The sequence below is a fragment of the Tyto alba genome, unplaced genomic scaffold (genome assembly GCF_018691265.1).
Source record: "Tyto alba isolate M040663 unplaced genomic scaffold, T.alba_DEE_v4.0 Super-Scaffold_26, whole genome shotgun sequence".
Classification (NCBI taxonomy): domain Eukaryota; kingdom Metazoa; phylum Chordata; class Aves; order Strigiformes; family Tytonidae; genus Tyto; species Tyto alba.
This window is the reverse complement of record NW_024881300.1, coordinates 9,187,968-9,212,750: the sequence shown is the minus strand read 5'-3', so window position 1 is coordinate 9,212,750 and position 24,783 is coordinate 9,187,968. Positions and strand designations below refer to the sequence as shown.

Genomic DNA, 24,783 nt, shown 5'->3' with positions numbered 1-24,783 from the left:
ATCTCCACCTGTTTTGCATTGTTTTGTTTTTTTTTTCTATATGTAGAACACTAAAAATACATTTAGCACAACTGAAAAGTTCCTCTAGCTCCAAGAATTCCTTTCCTGGCTTACTTTGGAACAACTTATCCACACAGTACTAGTTGTCACGCAAGAGTTACTGGGGATATATCTGAATTTTGCTTCAGTCTTTCTTTGTAGTGATTTTCAAATCAGGGACATGGTAAGAGTTCTCAGAATGTTGGGTCTTGGCCCCATGCTGGAATGAAATGAAAGGAATTCAGGTTTGAATGATATTTCAGAAATATATTGCCTGCACAAAATCCCCTTTACAGCAGAAGATCACATATTTCAAGTAATTTGTGTTAGTCCAGTAGATGCTGAAGAATTAGGCCTGAAGCAGTTGCAATATTCAAATGAGATGATAATTCTGAATGCACCCTTTTAATTTCTGTGGATAAATTGAAGTTGTGTAAGTAACTGAAGTCTAAATATTTTTTTTTTCTGATATGTACCAAGAACAATTGTCCCTCTAAATTCCTCGAAACTAAAACCACTGTAGACCTTTCTGATCTGCTGTACTAGTTTATGCCTTCTCTCTACCCTCCCTGTCTCCAGTAACATATATCAGCCCCTTCACTTGGTCTCAGCTGCTCATCAGCCTCTGCACAGCACTCCATAAACACACAGTCTGAGGCAAGTACACATGCAGCTGAATGGAAGTCACTCCCATCACTTTGTTGGTAGTCTGACAACTTACTGCTGTTCTCTTCATGGCAGAGAAGGAGAAATTGGCTTTCTCTGGAAAAAGCAAAGGTCAAAACCTGATCCCTCCAGATTTAAATGTTGTGTTGTGTTCTAATGAAGCCTTATTTTCAAAAATTTTGTCAGTTCAACACAGAAGTGGCTTCACTACATATGGTCAAGGTGTTTGAAGTGTTGTATCCACACCTATACCAGCCTACTTAAATTATTAATTGCAAAGTTAGTATGAATGTCTTGACCTCTAGATATGAACTAGAATAACCTCACTTCCAATGAATGTTCATTTGGCAAACCCCTACTCAGAGTAGTGAGTCTTGCTACTCTCAGACCGTGTATGAAGGCTCAGATATGTCCTCAACTTCTTTTGTGTTTGAGTGCCCTGGGATTCCTTTGACATTACTTACTTTGCATGTGGGATAACTGTCATACCCTTCCAGGCAGTTGAGAAACTTAACTCTCTCCTGCATATAAAGATATCTAATATAAGCATGTGCAGATTTTTGGGTTGGTTTTACTTATCTGTATCCTGCAGTGCAAACAGATAGGCTCTAGTCAAAGCTATCAATTGAGTACAATTAAGTGAAGAAGACCTGAAAATTTATCTCACATCTTCTGTATATTCTCATGGAGTCATGGGACCGAGCCCTCAACAGAGCACAGGACATAATAACAGTTTAGGTTTGTTCTGCTATTTTAACAGTAGCTTCCTAGCTGTGGTCAAAGACCCATGTATAGACTCAATATAACTTTTAGTCCTGTAAAAGTAAACACTTAGGACATCAGATAACTTTGTGCCCTCAATTACCATTTTGTCCCATGCAATTGTGCAGTACTTGCAAAGGTTGTCTGTATAATTTATGCTTTCACAGAAGAATTACCAGACAGACTGCTAGCATATAACTGACAAGAGTTAAATCTGGCAAAATTATTCCACTCCAGCCAACAAGTAAAGAAGATCCTGTAGCTTCATGACAGTGTTCTAAATTAGACGTACATTTGTCACTTCATTGTCCACCACTCTTAGGCTTCATAGCTTGAAACCATTCCTAACCTTGGTTTAGGCTTATTTTTACTCTTTATTTGTGTGCCTTGGCAATGATGCATACTGGCATCCAACATCTTACTTTATTTAAGATTATTAGTTGTGCTCTGTAAACTGCACATGAGGCTTATAGTTTGGGGTGATCTTAGATGTTTCTGCTACAAGTAACTGAAAAGCAGTTCTGGGAGATGCTGTGGAGGGAGAGAGCAGCATTTAGGGAATTTTTGGGTTTCAGACTGTGGGAGAAAAAAGTATTATATTATTTTCATATTGCAAATAGAAATCTTATTTTTGTCATGGATTTGAAGAAGTTATTTTCCTTTCTATTGCACATGTTACCTCTCTTCTTTGTTCCCATTACTTAAATAGGTGTTGGTTGACATTCTGACATGGTTTTCAACTTAAAGAAAGCAACTAGGAGATAGTCAAAATGTGATTGTTGTCCCAGTTTGCAAAGTAGCCTTTAAATCCTACTTTTTACCAATTCAGCGTACTATTTTTGTATTTTAGTGATACTTATTATAGTTGTCTATTTACAAATAAATTCTTTTGTTCTATGAACAAACAAACTCCCTTTCCTACTGCTTGGGAAAAAAACCCAATCCTGGGGATCCAAAGCGCTCATATATACAAACTACTTTACGCAATACTAGCTTAGGAGTTTTGCTAGCAAACAGAAAATCTGATGTTCATTGTACTCGTTTCTCATGTCATTCTCTATTTTTCACAGGCTCTTACAGTGCCAGTCAGGGTATAAATTGCATCCGTGAAGATGTTGCTTCATATATTGAGAGAAGAGATGGAGGGGTTCCTGCAGATCCAGATAACATATATCTTACCACTGGGGCAAGTGATGGTATTGCTGTAAGTGTTAAAATTAAACCTGGCTCTTCTTGGTATAAACTATAATTTATCAGTTACCTTTGGAAATACAGATCTCTGTTGAACATCTGGTCTCACAAACTCCTGTGAGTTTGATCTAACAGATACTGAAGTCACATTAAGTGAATATTCAATACACCCGATTATGTGGATGTAAGATGCCAGCTAAGAAACATGTGTATGGAGACAAAGAGTCTTAATATACAATAACTTGTACCTTTTGTAAAGGTAATATAATTACATAGGTGTCTAAATATAAATTTAGGAGATTCAGACTAAATAATCGTGTCCTCAATGTTAAAGATATGTAAGCACTGAAGACCAGGAGGTATGAATCAGTGGCAGAGAGAAGAGAGAATGACCTTGGGGTTGAGAAGTCTCAGCAGCGCTTCTTGGTAGTAAATTCTCTGCTACTGCAGATTAATGCCAGTGAGAATCCCAAAGATCTATTTGAGTAGCCAGGTTGTTTGGGAAAAACTTCAGGTTTTGGCTTCAACCAAGGTTCAAAGATGGTCCTCAGTTAAGACAGGAATAACTGTCTCTATTAGATTTTTCCTCTACATTGAAACATTTACTGATATTACAACAACCAGCAATTCTTTGCTTTTATTAAGGCAGCCTTTTATAGCTCGTTTGTAAAAGTTTGGGGTTTTTTAAATGACATCTAGTGGCAGAGTTCAGAATGACAATGTCCTGACAGGAACAGCTCTCCAGATGTCTTTAGTGAATTGGCTTTCCAGAGTTTATGATGCCAAGTGTTATACTGGCAGCTGGTCAGGATTGACAGCATAGCATATCAAATCTGTACCATGCTTAATTGATTTCACCAGTGATGAAAAGTCAGCAGTACAATGAGTCTCATTATTTGGCACTTCCAAGGATAAAACAACCATTGTTTCATAACTTGAGAGACAGAGAGTGTTAAAGACTTTTTAAATTTGCATTTGCTCCTGATCATACATTTTGGATGCTTCGGATTTTTAAACTAGTGGTGGGTATAAAATTATGTTGATTAGCAGCTGAGTTAGTATGTGATGAGAGGCACAGAAAGGCAGATTTTGCTCTAGAACCAATGAGAAACTTAAAAGATACCTCTGTTATAACTGAAGAGGTATTTTTGGTTTTACACTATCAAGTACATGTTGGCAGGGATGCCTGCTTTGATTGCACCTGTACTTCATAGCTCTCCCTTGATTATAAAGGCAAGAAATCTCTTCCCTTCCTGCACCAAATGTACTCTTTTATTCAATTCACAAGTAAAAAGCCTACACATAGACACACATAGACACACAGCTGTTGGACACAGGTAAATCCTCTGGACTGACCTTAGCACAAGCATTACATTTCTGTCTCTATCTTCTGGGCATAAGTTACATATGATATATTAGATTCCCATCCAAAGACATGAAGACTTTTGGTCTCTTCTATTACTTGGAATTGAAACCATAATACGAGCCTCTAGCTTTGTTCCCACCTAGTCACAATTGCTGCTAATCTAGAACAGGTATCTCTGTTCCAAAGGAGAACCTCCACAGGCCACAGTTCTAATTTCTGGTTTTATTTATTGGCCTCTTGTGTTTAGTGAGATAAAATGAGTGGAAGGCAATAAACAACAACAGCTGAAGCTTCTTTGCTTACAAATGGGCTCAGTAGCAAAATCATGATCTTGATATTTTTGTTTCCAACTTTCCCTGTAGCCTTGTGGTCAGAAAGTTTTTCCTAAATTTTGCAGTTGATCAGACATGATCTTTAGGAGCCGTGACATGCAGAGGAATTCCATTAAGCTGAGTTAGACCATCCTCACTCAGACAGTAACTTCACCTGAAATAAATAAACGCTCTTTGATATGAGAAAATTACTGTATGTTTCTAGAACAGAAATCTACTTTAACTCTGTATTTTTTAAGAAGGAAGATCAGTAACTTATTCTGGAGTATACTATTAATTCTGGTGTGTGACTTCTTTTTTTTTTTTTTTTTTTTAATTCCTACTTTTTCCCCAGACAATTTTAAAGATTCTGGTCTCAGGAGGTGGAAAATCCCGAACAGGAGTGATGATCCCTATACCACAATATCCCTTATATTCTGCAGCCATATCTGAACTAGATGCTATCCAGGTGAACTACTATTTGGATGAAGAAAATTGCTGGGCTCTAGATGTGAATGAACTTCGCCGTTCCTTGAATGAAGCTAAAGCTTATTGCAATCCGAAAGTCCTCTGCATCATCAACCCTGGAAATCCCACAGGTCTATAGCAATTTTGTGTAATGGATGGGTTTTACAACCAATTTCTTTTTTATCCCCTCTTCCATTCATTTGACATTGCAGGCAAATCCTAAATACATATCAAGCATGTAAAGCTGAATTCTAGATATCAGTGCTCTAAAGTAGGTCGATATGTCATACTTTTAAAAACTTATTTTCAGTATCATGGAACTCCAGGGATTTGGGAAGAGAGGATGGAACAGGTTCACTTCACTGGATCCCATTTGAAGCCACTGCTTCCACTGAACTTCTGCAGACTTGCAGAATGACTTTCAGTCACTTTTGGTCTTTATCAAAGATCTTGTCTCTGACATGGCCTGTAACCTCTTGCCTCTGAGAAGCAATGACTACAGATACACTCTGAACTCAGTGGCAACCACTGCCTGCTTCAGAAGAATTTAGGTTTTTCACTAGTCGAGGTTGATTAATGAGAAACTAGCTCCCACCTAACCATTGTGCATGTGAGTATTTCAAATGATCAGTTATACACAGAGTACTCTTAATAAGTTATTGATTGATTACTGTATCTCACACTTTGTTTGCTTGAGATGGAATAAGTTACCTTGAACCATAATTCCTCCAAAAATGTTCCTTAATTTCACACATAGTGAACTGAATTCTAAAATTCAATAGCACTTTTCTGAAAAAGAGGGATATCTTATTGAAAAGGTAGTAGTCTAGCTAGGTCTGGGTGAAAAGATTTGTGTATACATATGCTGCACTAACTTTCTTCTTGCTTTAAAAATCAAACTATAGGACAGGTGCAAAACAGAAAGTGCATTGAAGATGTGATACACTTTGCTTGGGAAGAGAAACTTTTTCTTCTGGCTGATGAGGTAATGGAATATTCTGTTCTCTCAAGAGCACAGCTAAGAGAATGTGTATGAAGTATAATTTTGTTCCATGTGTGGTATTGGTATTTTTTAAGTACAGGGAGTAGATTCTCTGTTATCATATTAAGACATGAACAGATATGCAAGATTCTTAATATGAGATGTGGCTTGATCTGGATTTGAACTAGAGAGAAAGTGTAGGGGACACAAGCAAGGAGACACAAGGAGGAACTGTGCTGGAGCTGACCTAAAAACGTATGTGATACTCAGACCACTTCAAATGAAAGGAATGAAAGGAAAATCAATTTAAACATACAAGTAGAGGCTAAATTATACAAAGAAGCTCACTGTTATTCCAAAGGCTAAACTATTAAGTAAGGCCACATGAGATAAAAATGTATCATTACAGTAACTATTACTTAACAAAGAACCTTGTGTCTTCTAAGGGCTTTAAGTTCTGCGTGTTACCACTCTTTCTTCAGTTCAGATCTGGCTCTCTAAAAGGCCATCTTTTATCCTTAGTTGGGGGAACAGAGCACATTAATGTCTTCTGACTGTTCAGGTTTACCAGGACAATGTATACTCTGAAGGATGCCAGTTTCACTCTTTCAAAAAGATTCTGTATGAGATGGGACCCGAGTACTATAACAATGTTGAGCTGGCCTCTTTTCACTCCACCTCTAAGGGATACATGGGCGAGTAAGTCTGCTTTAGTTTTTTTTTTTTTTATTTCATCTTCCTCATTAATCTAGTTGGACAGCCATTTCATGTTAGTGACCTGAAGGTAATCCATTGTCTTCTATTAATTTTAACTAAAAACTATTATGAAAAGGAAAACAAGCATTTAAAGCACAGAGTAATGGATTAGTTCAGTGGTTTTCAAAGTACCGAATAATAAGTATATTTATTTCAGACACTTAATGCCTCAGTTCCACAAAGGTAAAATCATACAGTCCTAAACTGGACCTGTGATAAAGGAAAATATGGTCACCAACATTCAAGGGAACAGCTCAAGGATCACTGGGATGTTTGATATTACAGATGCTTGGGTTTGGTTCTTCTGGGGAGGAAGAGATGGAAGAAAAATAATTTTCTGATGAAATGAATGCTGCTACAGCCATATGCTCTTGTTCTGAAGAGCAAACAATTCAAGTTAATCATTAGCTTGCCTAACAGGGAACCTGCATGTACATGATTTTCTCTGTATGGGATACTAGGGTTTAATGACATATCATTTAGTTTCATCTTACATCATTACCAGTATAGCAGCTGTTTCAACAACCTGTACGTTACATATTGTAAGATCCTTATTAACTGTCTTTCCACTTCTGCAGCTATTTTCACTGCTTTTCCAGTATTTATACATTTGAGGTTAACCAATCTTTTCTGTTCACTTTCATCACAGATGTGGCTACAGAGGGGGTTACATGGAGGTCATTAACTTGCACCCAGAAATTAAAGGACAGCTTGTTAAGCTGCTTTCCGTTCGCCTTTGTCCTCCAGTCTCAGGACAAGCAGCAATGGATATTGTAGTTAATCCTCCAATACCTGGAGAAGAATCTTATTCACAGTTCATAAAGGTCAGCAGTAACATGCTTGTTCTTTTGTGCATTTCCTAAACCTGTTCTAAGTATTGTGAACTCGAAATATACACAGAGACCAGACTTCTTTCCTTTCTTCTCATACGATCCTGTAGTAACACCAATCTACAGAACTCTGCAGGGTATTTTAAATTAACTCAATATGCCTACCTTTAAAATTATTTTTGATTCCTTTTATGGTTCCTTTGTTTAGGAGCCAAAAGAAGCTAAGAAGGCATTATCAAATCAGGTTTCTTGCTGATAAATTCAACTTCTCTCCTGTGTTTAGCATGACAAAAGAATTACTAAATAAGATTTATTTTTACTAAAATCTAACCGGAATGTAAGTTCAAATACAGTTATAAAATCAGCCTTGTGCTTAGGCATCCAGTACCTCTATATACTGAAGAACATGGTATTCTGTATTAAAGTATGCATATAGTTTCTCACTTGTATAAAGGAAACTGAATCTGGCTTAAGAAATTACAGTATTAAGTCAGATCAAAGGTTCAGCTAACATGGTCTCCAAAAATAGTGAAGAGTGGGTGCTCAGAAGGAAGAATGTAAGAAGAGGGCATGCAGATAGAGACTTTTGCATGTTACTGTCTATCTACAACACTTTGTAGTTGTATCCTTCTAATGCCTTTTTGCATTGCTGTCTTTAAGAGTATGATTGGAATTAGGAACATCATTTGCTCAGATAGCTCAGCAAAGCCCTAGAAGTACTTAAGTCAGGGAAGGTTTCTTGAAGCATCATAGTTTTCTCTGGCGTTTTTATTCCACTTGAAATATGTCAAACTGAACACCTTTCGTTCAAACAGGAGAAGGAGTCTGTTTTGAACAATCTTGCCAAAAAAGCCAAACTAACAGAAGACATGTTTAACAAGGTACCAGGAATTCACTGCAATCCACTTCAAGGAGCTATGTACGCTTTCCCACGGATCTTTATTCCTTCCAAAGCCATTGAGGAAGCAAAGGTCAGTCAGTCATTTTTGCCCTAAATCATTTTAATCTTCTCACACTTGTGCCTGCCACTTCTAATGATGAATTTTTATTCCAGAGATAGCATAAGGTCATGTAGTTACAAAAGCAGTACTTCATTGACTATGTATGATCTTAAATATAACATGACCTTTATTTTAAGAGAGGAAAGCAAAACAGAGCATTTCACCACAGTGGTAAGGCTTCCAGTTTGAGAATGTTATCCAAGGACATTAATGTTAGATAGATTAAGTCATAGGGTGGGCAAGTATCTGGACGTGTGCAGATTCCAAACTGCTGCCTGGGTTAGGTAGGCCAGCATGTGTGAGGGGGATTGTGAATGGCTGTGTGCTACTGACCCCACAAAAGAAGCCCCACTCCCCCAGTGTGGGAAAGAGGCAGGGAGGTTTCCTTACAAATTTTATTTCTGTACAATACCTTTTTGTATTTGGGTCAGTAAGCTATCTTACTAAATCACAAGTCTTTTTGATCCTAACTAGAGGTCTATTACCTAATGTGTACTATTAATTTTTTAAAGGCAATTCTATCAGCATAACTGAGGACCAAAATAGGGCTGTTTTTCAGCTGATTATTTGATTAGGCATATAACTTGCATGTATTTAAGAACTTCCATAGTTATTAATCAGGAGACCTTCTAGTCAGCAGATAATTCAGGGGAAAAAAATAGTAACTGCTAACAGAACTGGAACGCAGAGCTCTCAAATTAATTTCACCTTGTCAAAAGTCAGTGGCTTTAATTTTTGTAAGTACAATTTTGAGACTTTTGACAAAAAGTTACAAGCAAGTCAAGGAGAAAATCAAAACTATCTAAAACTTTTATTTTGTAGTGAGTGTTTTGTGTAGGTTCTTCAGCCTTGTTCCTCCATGAAGTAGTTATTTAATTCACAGAGTGTCCCATTAGCAATTATTCTTCATCTTCTTTAGTAAACAGGATAAGAAACTAATAATGTAAGATAATGTTTCAGGAAGAAAAGCAATTGTGAAAGTCTATATATTGACTTCAATAATTCCAAAGCATCCATTCCCTTAGGCTCATAAAATGGCACCTGATATGTTCTATTGCATGAAACTTCTGGAAGAGACTGGAATATGTGTTGTACCTGGAAGTGGATTCGGCCAAAGAGAAGGAAGCTACCATTTCAGGTACAGTTTCTGTTTGTTTAAAATCGAATTAACTGTAATAAGCTAAGTACAATCCTCAGTACTTCCTCTTCTGGTTAAATATAAGGATTTTTATTTCAGTTTATGTTGTCTCACTTTCTACTGGACATTTTCTGTGGACTGACAGCTAGGTCAAAGTCCTGGTGTGCCAGATGACCTATTCAGGTTTTTATGGTGTTTTCACAGCTTGCTGACATAGTTTTATTCTATTTTTATACACTGACATTTGAAATGCCTTCTCCACAAATACAAACAATAATAATAGCTTATACTCTAATCTTAAAGTTGGCTAAAGCATTACAAAAACTGCCTTGCTTTCTTCTGGGGGGAGGGGGGATTAAACAGTGTTCCCATATGGAGAAACTGCATGAAAGATACAGTGTCTTCTCTAGAAATCTGCTCCTTAAACACTCTGAATAGCTCTCCATTTTACCAAAACAAGGTATAGGACTAAATCTTCTCATACCAAAACTGTGAATATAAACTCTATTGCTTAAGCTTCCTCTAAACAGCTCTTTACTCCAGCTGAACCACTGATAGATAGAATTTATCATGAAATTTAGTCTTGTTTGGTCTGAAGCAACGTAACAGAGGGTACCCTTAGCCATGATAAGTCTGCAGCACAGATAGCTGGGTTAGATATCTGGGTGCATTCAGCTCTGGAAAAAAGCTAGTGTGAGTCCATTCCTGTTCCAGTGTGGGAGAAACATTTTGTTCTGTAGGTCTTGCACACAGTCTTGCATAAATACTCAGTGTGATTTTCAGATTATGCAGAAGAAGGAAAAAAGGGACTAAGAACTGCAGTGTGGGACGTTGCATTGTTTTAATGCTTCTGAGTTAAGTTTTCAATGCAAAAAGAAATGTACATTTACTCATAACTGCCCACCCCCAAAAGCTCAAAAAACTGGGTAAAATGGTCCCAAAAATAGAAACTGAGTTGCTGTTATTTTTCACCGATAACCTTCTTTATCACTCACCAGAAAATAACAGTTCTTAAATTCCTATGTATTAACCAATTGAAACAAATTGCTGTAGTTTTATAGTACACTTCAATTAAAGCAAAAATGCAGAAGAGAATCACATCAGAACAGATACCAAACTTAACACATTACTAGCTGTGCCCTGAGATTAATCAAGATCTGTGCAAAGATCACAGTTGAGTTTGTTTCGAAGATAATGTGAGCTTTTTTTTTTTCTTCCTTTAAATATTACTTTTCAGAATGACCATTCTTCCTCCAGTAGAGAAGCTGAAGATTCTATTGGAGAAAGTGAAAGACTTCCACATAAAGTTTCTTGAAAAATATGCATGAAACTATTGTGGCTTTTTCCCCCCATCCCGTCCCCTTCAAGGCGAATGCAGAAAATGAACAAAGGTGTGCTGAGAATGTGCTGTTCATCTAATTTAACTAAATTCAAAATAGATAGAACCAATCTCAGATACTGCTACAACTTATTAGACTATCAAATTTAATGTCTGGTATAGAAGACATTGTTACACCAACTTTTTTTTAAAGGGGAAGGGGAGAATGTGAAGAAAGCAGCAAGAAGAAAGTCAGTAAATGATTTTGTGCCTTGACTGGAAGTTACATTCATGAGCTTTTGACTCAACAGGCTGGGGAAGGGAGTTTCTCATTAAAATTACTACTGTTGTGTGGGGATTTTTTACAAAACAGAAATGCCAAGAGCAATTGTTTAGCTAGGAACATGCTTCCCATCTTAAAATTCTACTAAACAAAAATTCAAAAGCTTATATTATAGGTATTGTTTGGTTTAATTTTTGTTGTTGTTAAGTATGAAGTGTTCTCCAAATTTGATTAAGCATGTAGGTACATCATGCTTATTTAAAAAAAAAATCTTTAGCAGATGTGTGCAGATACCTTTGTACTTCTGTTAAAAAGAAATCCTGTCATCACAACATAATCCTAGTAGAATATACAGTTTTGATCAGAGGAGTGAACACAGTACCTGCTTGAACCCTATTTGTATGAAACTGAAATGTAATGAGGAATATTAGCTTCTTATTCCTATGCTATTCAACACATCATCCCAGCATAAGACCACTGAGCACTTCCTCTCACAACAACTCCACAATTCTGTTAACTCACATCTTCTATATACATGGAACATAGTAAATTCCTATTTCAAAGCAGATGTGAGTACTATCAATCCTTTCAAGTAAGGTAAAATACAAACTATTTCATAATTGCTTTATCTATAACGTTTGTTTGGAACCACATGACTGAGGGACCCGTTGGCTGGCCAAAATCCAGCTTGAACTGGCAAAGACTAACGAATGTTGTTAGCAGGAGAAATGCTGGGGGTGGTTTCTAATGAAGGAAAAGGTATTTAAAAGAAAATGTCTTGCACCAAGCATAAAGATAACGATAGTACACTCTTAAATCTTCCACAGTCATACTGCTGGCTGAATGATCCTGGGTGCTTATAAAAACCCAGCTAAACCATTTCGCTATCTAGCAGTACAGCTGTATTACTCTACTAATCTATGCCAGTTTCCCTGCACAACAAAAGAAGGCTTCTCTAGAGTTGGAAACTAGACACCTTCTGCTAGCACTGATAAAGGACTGAAGAAACACAGCTTCTGGTACTCAGCCATGAAAACATTAACATTTATCAGGCTTAGGCTCAGCATTTACAAAGTTTATTCATTAAGAACATCTCATTTAATCTAATCATAAAGTTATTATTTACGAGTAAACTAATTTTCATGTCTACTAGCACTATGTTAGGCTGCCTTTGTAGCTGGTTCAACATCCTATGCTGATCCAGGTTACTAAAGCCAAGGGCTAGAGAATCACCCTATGGATAAAGCATGTGCCAACCTCTTATGTGTGGAAGACAAGAGATGTTGCCAATAATTGTCCTTGTAACAGCAGCTACTAGTCTATGACAAACCATTAGCAGCTGCTGTACCTCTCACTGTTCCTTACTCAAGTCTGTGAGAAGAATTTAGTACTTCTCAATCACCTGCCAGTGGTCACAGGTTCATAAATGAAAATGGCACGCTGCTACACAGAGTTACTATGGAGGCCTGGAGGAAAAAAAAATTCTCCTTTTGTCCTTGGAGAAATAGACTTTTTGGAGGACAGCAGACTGAGAACACTTACATTGCTACTATCCATTGATAAATACAACCCTTTATCTATTAGCACTCTCCACTTGGCATCCTTAATATGCACTAATAAAAAAAATCCAGAAAGCAAAACCGTAGTTAGAGGTCAGAATATTGATGTAAAAATAAGACAAACAGCATTTTCCTATTCTAGGAATGTGTCCAAATCAGATCTGGCTTTGGACTCATAATGCAGTGTAGATTGACGCTAAGATCTAACAATGGGAGTTAGAATATTTTTTTATATTTTTGTAACTACAGCTTTTTCATGGGGTAGTATTTGTAATCTAATAAGTCAATAGATTTTATATTTGCCTTGCATTTGCACCTGATACTTCTGGAAAAAAATATAAAGGTTTACAAGTTTCTAATGATAATTTACAGGTGTGAAAGGCTTTTTGTTTTAAGTCGGGACAGCAATTCTTACACTTTTAAATCAAAATATAATGGCATAAACTGAGTTTTTTCTAAACATTCTATTATGGTGCCTTTTATGTTTCTGACATTATAAGGGATAACACTTTGTTCTTGATGCATCTCATATGGAAGGGTGGTGATTTCTATTGTCCATCCACAATATTTGTATGTACTGTGATACGGTTAATGTGCATTTTTGTGGAACAATCCTGTAAAGCTAAGAAAAGAACCTTATTTTCAATGTCTTCGAATTATTTCATTAATAACAGACAATCTTTACTTTCAAATGCATGCTTCTAGGTTTGATTTTCCTACAGGTGCTCCTTATAATGGTACTTCAGATGTATGAGACTTCCAAATAATAAAGCACATGGTAAAAAAAAAAAAAAGTCACAGTTCTCCATTTCCTATGTCACTGAAGCAACACTTTCTGCATTGAACTATGAGGCACTTAATTTCATGTTCAAACTAGTATTAACTTTAATCCATGTACCAAACCATTGATTTCTGCATCACTCCAATTTGTGGACTTGAAATTTGTCAAACTTGTTACCACAAAACTATTCCCTACCAATGGAGAACTATACATAGGGATTGTTAGGCATGTTTTATGCTCATAATTAATCATATCTTTTTATGTAAGGAGTTGTAACCAGGAGTGAAGAAAGCCAGGCTTTTTTCTTCATAGAGAGGATCAGCCAGTCAGTTAAGGCTGGTCAACTGTGGCTTGGAAACTTTGGTGAGGGGTTTGGTGTTGCCAGTTGTTTCTTTGTTAAAAAATCTCTTACACACCTTGTATGGGAAGAAACTTAGTGAGCAACACAATCTTGTCCTTTTGCAGTGACACCTCAAAATGACTTTAGTGGTATTTGGTAATTCAAAAGAAAATTAAGTTTAGGGAAAGGGAAGCTAGTCCTGCTTCCTTAAACATATATACATATGCCAGTATCACTAAAAAAAAGCAAAAGCAAGCTAAGCAACACTAAAAAAAAAAAAAAAGCAAAACAGGCTATTCTCTTCTTTGTCTCAGGTATTTGAGTGTTTTCTGGAGCAGAAAGAAAGATTTACCTGGTCTCTTTTGGGAGTTGGCTGTTGCACAAACAAGAACATAGTCTGATATAAAAGTTATATTATGAATTGTCAGATTTTTTTACAGCTTCTTTTAAGTGACATAGGCTGTCCCATCTGGATCAGCAAATAAGGATACTGTGCCAGACGCATGTGATACAGAAAAAGCTAACAACTTCAGAGAGCTTTCAACATCATCTACAAACTCTGCTGTGATTCTTTATTTGGATGCATGAAGATAGTAAGTTTCTGCAAGGAATTCTACTTTGTATGGCTTTGAAAGTTTTTATAGATTCAATATTACGTATAGTCATGCCTTTCTAATATGCCACATTATTACATGTTTATTAAATACTCTCTTCACCTGATGAGAATTTACACAGCCGGTAACCATCTGCATCAGGCAAAACAGGTTATTCACGTTGCTAGTTTTGAAACACTGCCTATTCCGAACACTGAACACCAGTAAAATAGCTAAAACCAAACCTCAGCTCTGAAACTGGGTCCTTCCTACACAGCAAAAAGGTTTTCCAGCACCTGTCCAAGCCCTGGCAGCACAACTGCCGCCCGTGCCCGGCCCTGGGCCCGCGTTCGGGCGCTGGTTACTACTCACCGCGGGGATGGAAGCCGTCAACCCATCCTACCGCAGCTCCTCATGTGCCGGGTTCAGCCGTGGCCGCTTCAAAGCAATTAACAAAAAAGCCCAGTTAATTTTGTGCCACGGGGCAAAGCGCGTGTGCCTGCAGGTAAGCCTGCCCAGGTCCTGTCAGGACGCGAGGGCCCCGGCTTTGTGCTTGTCCTGCCGTGCCCAAGCCCCTCCCTGGGACACCACCAAGACGGGGGACCCCAAGACTCCCACCCCCGGCGGTTCCCTGCACCTCCCTTCCGACAGCAGAGGCCGGGGACCCCCGGGATTCCCGCCCCACAGACCAGGGCCTCCCGCGACGCCCCGTCCCCTCACGCCCGCAGCCCCTCACAGGGGGCCGGGGCCGCCCGCTCCCACCGCCCCTGAGGGTGTGTCCGCCCGGGGCGGAGGGGGAGGAGGAAGGGAGGAAGAAGCCCCCGCTCTTACAAAAGCTTCCCGGGCGCGGAGCGTTGCGTTTGTCTGGCGGGGTGGCAGCCATGCCCCTGAGGAAGCCCGCGGGCAAGCGGCGCAGCACCGACTCGGGCGTGGAGCGCGACCGCGGGGCCCTCTCCCAGGAGAAGAAGGATCAGCGCATCGCGCTCTTCCTCAGCGACTTCGACCAGCAGGGTAGGGCCGGGGGACGGTGGCGGGGGCCAGGCGCTGCCTCGCGCCCTCGGCGCTCGCAGGTGCTGAGGCGGCGCCCGGCGCGGGTCGGCACCCTGGAGCTGCCCAGAGCGCTGCCGTGGCGGCACCGGCGGTGCTCGCCCGCCTGCCCTGCCCTGGCCGGCGCGGGGCGGCTCCCGGCCAGGGGAGCGGCGCCGCTCGCCCAGAGCCCCGAGCCCGCGCTCGGGCCGGCTGCGGGGCGCCGCCGCGCCGGAAGGGGGCGCCCTGGCGGCCGCCGGGGCCTGCGCGGCCGGGGCCGAGCGGGCCGCAGCCCCGCTATGGCGGGCGGCCCGCCGGGCGCAGGGCTCTCCTGAGCTCGTCGCTGCCGGCCTGAGGCGCGGCGCTTGTCCTTGCCGGCCTGCGCCGTGTCTCTCGTCAGCCTGAGGAATGTCCGATGGCGACTTCCAGGCGCTCGGACTCCCAAGTCCGATTACCCCGGTGAAACATTGTTTTAGCTTTATTTTCTAGTGCAATCTACCAGTGCTTGTACTTGGAAATATGTAACATACACGGCAATAAAAGCCTGCTTTGTTTTCAAGCCAAGGAACATATCCAGGAAATGAAGAAGGAACTTGATGCGATTTTACAAACAGCTGAGAAGGCGTTTACAGTGGAGCTGCTGAAGATGCCTGTTGCCATCAGGAAAATGAAAAGAAAAGACTTGCTTAGTAAGTGTGCGAGGTCTTATATTTGTGAGGGATGCAGAAATCATTACCATTGACTACTATGAGAAAACCTGTAAACCTGGTGACTTTTGTGAAAGTGTTTGCTTTGTCTGCTGAATATTTAAACTCATCAGCAGCGGTACTACACAGCAGGTGCTCAGCAAACACTTTAAGTAGACTGACCTGTGTAACACAGGATATAGAATTAGTAGGTAACAGCGTATAGAGTCTGGAGCCTTCTTTCATGGGTGCTTTAAAGTCGTTTAAAGCCTGAAGACAGAAGGAATAATTACAAGTCTGGTATTTTCTGTGCATGAAAACTTAAGCACTTCTTTCCATCTGAATCTGTTCATCCTAGTCACATAGATTATTTTGCCTTTCTGTTAATTTGAAGTCTTTTACTACTGAGCCTTTCTCATCTAGTTATTTACCTGTGATGGTAAATTAACAAGTTTAATTTTAACGTCGCATTTATGCAGCAGTTTAAGCTTTGGTGTACATTCAGTGTCAGATGCATATTCTGGTGAGAACTGATGTTTTGGGAATCTTATCTTGCAGCTGGAAATTGCAGGGGCTACACAAAGATCAAACCTAAGACTCTTGAAGGACTTGAGTTTACTGTAAGCTTTTGCTGTGTACGTATTTCAATGTCTTCCTTGAAAACATGCCTAAAAGCACTAGTTCTCAGCAGCAGTGTATATGTTTTTTTCTTCTCTGAATTCAGGTTATATACTGGGTGACTACACTTAGTGCCCTTTCAGAGATTAAACATACTGAAATGGCCTAAGATTTTCATTGTTGTTTTGTAGGAGTGACTATTGTACAAGACTTGAATCTTGTTCAAATGCAACATAAGTGCTAGCTGAGGTTAACTATTTAAGCAACTGTACTCCTTAATTACTTTTTCAGCTTCGTAGCCCATAAGATAAGAACGTGCAGATAATAATTATGCAAGTAATAGTATATAAACAAGTCAAACTTTCCTGAATTACAGATTTGCGAGGAGGGGAGGAAATGGCTCTTGCTGCTGTGGTGGTAAGTGTGTCTTTGAATTCTATCACTGCTTACAGAATAGAAGTCTTCTCTCCCTGCTGTAAACATTTCAGACAAATGATTTTGTTTGGCACTATATTTAACAGAAGATGAGATGAAGAAGCCAGACAGGCAGCCATGGTGCTGTTATCAACATTACCTAAAGCTTTAGGGTCATCCGCAGGCAGAAATCCAGATGTTTCTGAAAAAAATAAACTGGTGTTTAGCCAATTCCACTTCAGTTACTTTCTTTTATGCTCTTTTAGTGCACTGCCTTTTGTAGGATAATATGCATTTACTCAGCAAAATCTATTGACTTTCCCTTGTTGGATAAACATTTTTTTTAGACTGACTGCTCTCTAGAAGACATACCAAATCCAAAACTGGTGAGGACCAATAGCAGAAAAGGCAAGTCAGTCCATTAATGTATAGTTTGGTTCTTAAATTTTCTTTAGTGGTTTGAACTGAGCATTTGTAAAGTGACTGTTAAGGCTGAAGGACACAAGAGGGAAAAGTGTATAGCTAGAAGTATAAAATACAGGTCCCCCTAGCATTCAGTGTGAAGGATCATGAGCTTTGCTACTGTTGAGGTGTTTTACCACAGGGGGTAAGAGTTCCTGCCCTTTGGATTTGTCACTGAAAATGGCAAGGAGAGACAGATGTTAGTCACTTGTTAGTGCTTTACGCTACTGCAGAAGAGCTAGGAAAGTCACCCCTGTTTTCTCATAGGTTCCCCATTGACCTCCTGCCTGTTGAGGTTTGTAAGGAAAATACCATTTCTCTTCATACTCCAAAATACGCAATAAGAAGGACACTGCCATTGAAATGTAATTCTGTTCTCTCCGGGGGGTTGAAGGGCTATTACGTAGTGTCTTTTAACTGTCCCATGTGTCACAGTGTCTGTGACAAACACACACAGTTTGCTTTGAACTCTGTCCCAGGCAAATGACCATCAGATAGCAGAGCTGATATGTAGCTGTCAGCGGGTAAATGGGCTTCAAATAAATGAGTTTGAAGCGGTGCTTTGTGCTCTTCGTGACATTTTTATTTTCCTTGTTTTTCTAATGCATTTCTAGTTAAGGTAACTACAATTGTTGAATATGAAGATGCCAAGCATATGTCTGCAAAGAAAATACCTAAAAAAGTAAGTTTATTCTAAACAAACATAAGGATTTAATCAGTTCTGACCTGCTATGAATGCTGCTAGATCCATGACCGGGCAGGCGAGCTGCCTGCTACTTGTTTGAAAAATCAGTTGATTTAAATTCTATGTATTTTAAGGTAAAGAAGGCTAAATGGTATAATAAGTTAATTTCATAATGAAATATGGTATCTGCACTTCTAGTAACTCATTCACACAGACTTGCAAACACAGGCATAGTCATTCTCTCTTGATTTGCCAATAAATCTTGATGGTTTGAGGAACCATTTTTTGTTGAAACATTTTTTTTTAAAAAAAGCAAACAAACAAACAAACAAAAAAAAAAAAACAACTCACCTTCATGTTTTAATACATGCTTTTCTATATCTGAATGACTTGTGTGTTCTTGTCCACCTTGACCTTTAAATCAGATAGCACAGGTGTATTAATTTTACCACCTCAGTCCATCTGTGCAATGCAGTACCTCAGTCAGACACTGAAGAATGTAGCAAGATGCCAACAAAGACAAAAAGATTATATGTAGAGTTACAGGCATTAATTATAAGAGGGCTTACAAGTTGGAAGGGTGTGTATTAGAAAGGTGGTTGTTTGTACAGAACTTCAGTATGAGCAAATATGTTTTGGTATTATGAACCTCTGTGTTTGGAGTGTGTATTTGCTATTTCATGTATATGTAGAACTATATAAAAGGCAGCATTATGGGGATTACCTGTTCTTTTTCAACAGGTAATTCTTACAGTGTTGTTCCCTGGACATATCTATCATTTTGTCGTAAAATGCCACTTCTTTTAACTGCAGTCTTACATATACATTTTCAGGTTTCCAAAACCAAGTCATTGGTTTCACTGGCCTCTGGTTTAAATGACAAACTGAACCCTCTTTCTAGGTAAGACTGATCTTTGACAGGTTATGTAACTCACCTGAACTTGAGAATGCTGACTAAAAGTATTTTCAGATAAAGTAGCTGAGATTTGAGGGCCAGTAGGAATACACCTGATAAAGATGTCTTCCATAACCTGAATCAGAGACATTGGCATGATGTGAACACTGAACAAAAAAGCACCTCTAGCTGATGAAGCGATGTAGTTGTCTCTCTCACTCACTGAATGGTGCACAGTTCTGAATCTATATAATCTATAGATTTCCAGACAATACTTAATGGAAGAGCATGTGTAAGGGAATAATCTTTGTTGCTCTGTTAGGACTAATGAATTGTTCTGTCATAATTTTGCTCTCATACATAGCTGAAAGGGAGGTATCATCAGGAAAATACATAGTTGGGAAAGTACCACAGAGTTACTTGCAGTCAAGATGGACCAAATTAAAGTCTCACTAGAGATCCAATGAATTAAAAAATTGGTGGATATCTGCATGAAAATTTTTTTGAGAAGCTCCTGCTATGCCTATGGCTCCAGTGTGCATACCTGTTCCCACTGGCACTTAATTTGATACATTCCAATTGTTTTCAGAGAAATGCAATTTAAATAATGTATCAGTGTTTAATGAGCTCAAAATAAATTTTAAATCTTAGCCACGTTCAATTACTTTCTTGAATTGGAATTATAGAATTCTTGGCTCGACAAAATCAAACTAGAGAAGGCTACTTTGCCTGGGGAAGTTGAAAAAAAAACTTCACAGTCTTTGAAGGTTGCTTTTATTCAAGTACACTAACACTGGGCCAAAAACACGTGCCTGTACACTATCTCTAAAATGTGTGTGGGAAAAGGGAGGTAAGAGGAAAGAGTGAGGTAAACTGTCATCAAGATTTCTGTGAACAGAGTTAAAATCCAAGCTGGAAAAAAACTGTTCTTTTCATTCAGGGCAACTGCATAGGATAAATACCCTGAGAATTAATACAGAAAAATTAATTCCTGCTGAAAAAGAAACTTCACAAGAAATTTTTCCCCCACTCAGACAGATAGCTGTGGATGCTCCCTTAATTATACCCGACTCAGGTATTGCAGCCCTCTCCTACCTACTAACATAAATTATCCTTTCATTCCCCTGTGGTTTTAGGTCCCATTATATCATGTCTACCTCAGGAGGGCTTCACGTTTATATCCACTAGATCTATGTCATGGAGCGCTTCTCTAACTCATCAGCTGTCTGTCTTCATCCTAGATAAAACTCTACAGTAGATAAGGAGGAAATAAAAAAAATAGAAAGCTGACAACCACTTCTTTTTTTTTTTAGGTCTGTTTACTCTTCTGCAAGTATGACTGAAGCCATTAAGTCTCCTACTTCTGATTGCAGTGCCACAAGTTTCAAAGCCATGCCAAAGGTATTTAAAAGGTAATGGTTTTTCAGCTTGTTCTTATTAATTTTGTTAAATACCAAGACACACTATATATACATTAATATTGATCTTGATAGTAATCAGTCGTGATCAATCTAGATTTAATAGATCTTCATGATCTGCCACTAAATTTGGTGGCAGGGATGGTGAACCAGTCACACCTGCTTTGACTGTGGGTGTTAACTTATGTTCTCATAGAGGTACAGGATTTGATGTCATAACTAAGCCAGTTCAAAAAAAAACAGTATAAATTCTGCTCCCATCCACTGTTGTTTAAAGATATAGTTTACAGCTTCAACCAATTCTCAGAGCTCAGGCTTGATTGTCACCCATACAGCTGTGTTTTTTAAAAAATTGAAATAAGCCAAACCCCCAAAGAACCCCAACCAAATAAATTGACAATGACTTCTTTGCATATTGAAAAGTTAAGGTTTTTAGGTGTTATCATTCTCCATATACTGGAGAGTTTGGTTTTGGCAGAAGTCATCAGCTGAAGTGAGGAGGTGAAAAACTAAACTTAAATGGGTCATGAAACCAGCAAGTAGCTTAGTTTCACATTGGCCTGCTATAAATTTCAGAACTGTGCTTCCATGCAGAAGATACCCAAATATTACATTTTTGAAGTGGAGTAAGAAAAACTGTGATATGAAGGAAGCTTAGACATTTTGTCTGGCATAAGGCACAACCTGTACCTCTGAGAGCTAGTAGCTTTGGTATTTCTTGATACAGCACATGTCTTGTCCTAAGCCCTGAGGCATGAAGTTTCCTCTTTCCAAAACTATAAACATTCAGTGTTGATATTGGAGAGTGGATGGATATTCTTGTTGCCAAGTGGCCCAAATGTCAGCTTGCTCACTGGGCCGGTAAGACAGGCTTAGAAGGTTGCTGCACTGTTTCAGGGTCGTAAAACATTACCTAGTGGTGCTAGTCAGCGCTGCTGATGGTTGGATTTCCTGTAGTCCTCTGGTAGAACTAGAAAAATTTAAATATGATTGCCTTTCTCTTAGGTATGTTTGTTATTACTTGAATTTGCCTTACGCTTGAAAATTTCCTGCTGAGCATTGAAAGTTAACCTCAGAGTAATATATTTATTGAATTCTAGTGCCAGACTACAGCAGACTGTCTCAAGAACCGTACCTATCAGTGGAAGAGTTCAAGGCATGTTACTAAGAAGTAAATCAGTACCCCAAGATAAAACTCTTCCATTTGTAAACATTCCCCTCGCTGATGGACAGGTATCAAACTTTTTTTTAATAAAAACATTTTCACCTTGCAGTAGTTCATAAACTGTGAATAGTCTGATAGTGATAGCTTTTGCTATCCCTAAATGAGTTGCTGCTAAACAAAAGGAATAATGGTTACTGAGGTTTGGTGTAGCAGGGAAGCACATGATTTTCAGAAAAGCTGGCCATGCAGGTAAAAACTTTCAGAATGATTTTTCTTGAAACTGTTTCTTTTCATGTTTAGACACTCTGCACGGCTGGTGGAGACCTCCATAATATTGATGTGCAACTACTAAATCAAGATACAGTACAGCATATTCATAACTTAGTGGTAAGTTTAAACTAGTAAGCTTACATATAAAAACTCAGACACCTAGTCTCAGGTTTTCATGTGAGATAGTCATGAATGCAAATTCTAAGGGCTGTAACTCTTCTGAAATTAAGCCTAAATTGGTTGGCATAAATTGGAGGGAAGGATAAGGCAAGGGAGAAGAGGGAGGGTAGAACTGCTGCATACAGATAATTTGTAAAAGAAATGCACTTAAATAAGCATGTGCAGTTTGGTAATTGCCTGGGGGACAAGAGAAGCATAAACCCCTTCTTCTGGATTGCTCTGGTGTCTCTCCTACCATGTGAGCAAACTGCCATTCTCTATCTCATATTCACAAAGGCTTACAAAGCTACAGCCAAGTTTCAATTCTTGTTATAATCTCTCTATTATTCTATGTCCCTTGCTGAGTAAGAACTATACTGTTAATTCTCTGCTGCAATTGAATAGTAATTGCCTTACCTTTAGTTTGGGGAAGTAAATAGTTTTGAAGCAGAATGAAGTTGACAGAACTTTGTAGCACATAATGCCTTATTCTTCTGAAGATTAGGGTACCTGGGCTTTTGGATGAAGTAATGTGCAGCACTAGAAATCTATCTAGACATAAGAAACATTAATCGCTTCCGTCTTCCAGCTATTTAGACTTGAATTGCAGCTATATGAGTTAAGCTAAAGGGAAGCTGTTTTGTATTTTATAGCATGGACCTGCTGCTATAGGTAAAGAATGGGGGAGTGGTTGCTCACTGCTTGCTTTAGCAGTAGTGACTTCTCTTCCAATTTCTGTTGGGTAGCTTGAACTAAGATGATTTTTTTTCTCCCCCCTTAGAGTGAGCTGACTGTACTATGTGGAAAAGCAATACCTAAACCAAGTTAATGGAACAGAATATATGCTTGCTGCCTCTGATGTGTTTAGAGAATGTCTGTAATGTCTTAATAAAGCTGTATACTACCCAGTAAACGTTTTTTATATAAAAGCTTACAGTGTGATATATATTATTAAATTCTGTTATCTCTGTGAAGAATACAAAAGTAGAAGGAAGTAATCCTACTGTTTCAACTTCTTTATGAAAGGCTTCATTAACATCTAATCTCCCTTCATGTAAAATGAGCAGTAATAGGCTGTATGTAGGAAACACATTTTAACTCTGATGTTCTAAATAGGACACTTTGGGGTTTTATTTTTTTTTTTACAGAACTATAACTATAGAGCTCTACTGTGTCATTCTTCCATGCATGCCACAAGCAGAATGGCATGTTGGTTTACTCCTAGTGTTTACTCTTCCCAGTATCAATCTCCCTGAATAATAACTCAGAAATTAAGTTGAAGTTCAAGCTTCTCAATTCTTGAATAACACTTTAAGGCACGTTACTTCAGTTCTGTGGTGGCATATATGAATCTGACACAGGAAAAAAAAAAAATTATTTCCAGTCTTGTGCTGTGACATGACAGTAATGTGCAAGACAAGAGCAACCTAGACTTACTATAACTTGTGTCAACCCAAGTTTTCTAGTACTTACATACTTTTGAGTAACTTATAGGAAAGACTTTTAACATGTTTCTAGGTGGAGAGACGAGGCCTGCAGTAACGCTGCTCTAGGTGCTCTAGTATTTTCAAAAATTGGGGATGCACTGGGCTTTCATTGCCGGGGTGACTTCAATTAAAGGGTTTTCACTGTTGTAAAGAGTAGTATGAAAGACTCCTACACTCTTTAAACTAAAACAGTTTAAAAATGAAATCTATGTTTTTTCTTAACAAAAGTCCCAGGTCTCAAATAAGGAAAAAAAAATAAAGCTTTCCAAGGTGTGGGAGACAAAACCTTTAACAGCACTTAGTTGAAACACTATCAAACCTGAATTAAAACTATGCTCTCCTTTGGCAACCAGATTGTATTAATTCAGATTATACATGAAGTTTACAGAGCACCCATGAATAGTTAGTTCTTCAAGTTAGTAGTTTAACTTGAATTAATATCTGTTCTCACTTAAATTGATAAGGGCCTCATATCAACGTGGTGTCAGTTTTTGATTAATGTAGGCAAGTAGACATTTCTACATGAATGACTTAGTAACTAAGAGTGAAGGAGTGCTGTTACTACACTAAGGTAATCAAGATCGCACTGCAGTACTGAAACCTGTAGTTCTTTGAGTTTTTGGAAAAAGTATGGTGTTAGGCATGCTTTGTAAGACAGGCTACCACACCTTTATTGCACATCTCACTCGGGGTTGAGGTAGGGTGGTAGTCATATTACAAAAATACCTACTAGTGTTTGATCTAACGTTCTCTTAAAGTATTTTCTGAGTTGAAAGTTAGAAATCAGGGTTTTTTTGTGACCAAAAGGCTACTACTGAAAGCTGGTAGTGGCAAACTCACAGGATCTACCCTGTAATGAAGCACAAGGACTCTTCAATCAACTGAAGGAATTCTTATGACTTGTCACTATGCTAGAAAGCCTACAGAATTCCATTTACATCTCCGCCCTCTTTTAAATTCATTGAGGAATACAATTTAATGCCCCACCACCCTTCCTTTACAGGGATTGTCTAAACTTCTTGCATCAGCCTAAGGCTACAGTAGAAGGTTATGAGTTAATAACTAACACAATTTTCCTGTAACATCCTAGTTGGAGGGCTGAGAAATTGACATT

The 24,783-nt window shown here is 38.7% G+C and overlaps 2 protein-coding genes and 1 long non-coding RNA gene across 6 annotated transcripts in view; 2 read left to right on the top strand and 1 right to left on the bottom strand.

The window, feature by feature from the left end:
- GPT2 (glutamic--pyruvic transaminase 2) overlaps positions 1-13,464 on the top strand; it is a 26,409-nt gene extending 12,945 nt beyond the window's left edge. The window contains exons 4-11 of the mRNA XM_042797494.1: positions 2,538-2,671; positions 4,691-4,934; positions 5,709-5,788; positions 6,348-6,484; positions 7,191-7,365; positions 8,187-8,342; positions 9,398-9,510; positions 10,748-13,464. Coding sequence (XP_042653428.1) covers positions 2,538-2,671; positions 4,691-4,934; positions 5,709-5,788; positions 6,348-6,484; positions 7,191-7,365; positions 8,187-8,342; positions 9,398-9,510; positions 10,748-10,838 — 1,130 coding nt within the window. The 3' untranslated portion in view covers positions 10,839-13,464. The remainder of the gene's footprint in view (positions 1-2,537; positions 2,672-4,690; positions 4,935-5,708; positions 5,789-6,347; positions 6,485-7,190; positions 7,366-8,186; positions 8,343-9,397; positions 9,511-10,747) is intronic.
- The window catches only part of LOC116962918, a 20,695-nt gene extending 5,372 nt beyond the window's left edge, over positions 1-15,323 (bottom strand). The window contains exons 1-2 of the long non-coding RNA XR_004407878.2: positions 15,216-15,323; positions 14,757-14,822 (exon numbers count right to left, since the gene is read on the bottom strand). This is a non-coding gene — a long non-coding RNA (uncharacterized LOC116962918). The remainder of the gene's footprint in view (positions 1-14,756; positions 14,823-15,215) is intronic.
- Positions 13,565-24,783, top strand: part of LOC104357387 (borealin-2) — a 13,848-nt gene continuing 2,629 nt past the window's right edge. Inside the window, exons 1-10 of one of the 4 annotated variants that reach the window (XM_032998124.2) lie at positions 13,565-14,384; positions 15,971-16,099; positions 17,091-17,131; positions 17,476-17,536; positions 18,205-18,272; positions 19,109-19,176; positions 20,484-20,582; positions 21,689-21,821; positions 22,054-22,140; positions 22,964-23,111. In XM_032998124.2, the coding sequence (XP_032854015.1) occupies positions 14,372-14,384; positions 15,971-16,099; positions 17,091-17,131; positions 17,476-17,536; positions 18,205-18,272; positions 19,109-19,176; positions 20,484-20,582; positions 21,689-21,821; positions 22,054-22,140; positions 22,964-23,011 (747 nt within the window). In that variant the 5' untranslated portion in view covers positions 13,565-14,371 and the 3' untranslated portion in view covers positions 23,012-23,111. Of the gene's footprint in view, positions 14,385-15,221; positions 15,396-15,671; positions 15,870-15,970; positions 16,100-17,090; positions 17,132-17,475; positions 17,537-18,204; positions 18,273-19,108; positions 19,177-20,483; positions 20,583-21,688; positions 21,822-22,053; positions 22,141-22,963; positions 23,112-24,783 lie in introns of those variants that run through there. The other 3 variants (XM_032998110.1, XM_032998129.2, XM_032998117.2) reach the window with 3 other exon arrangements.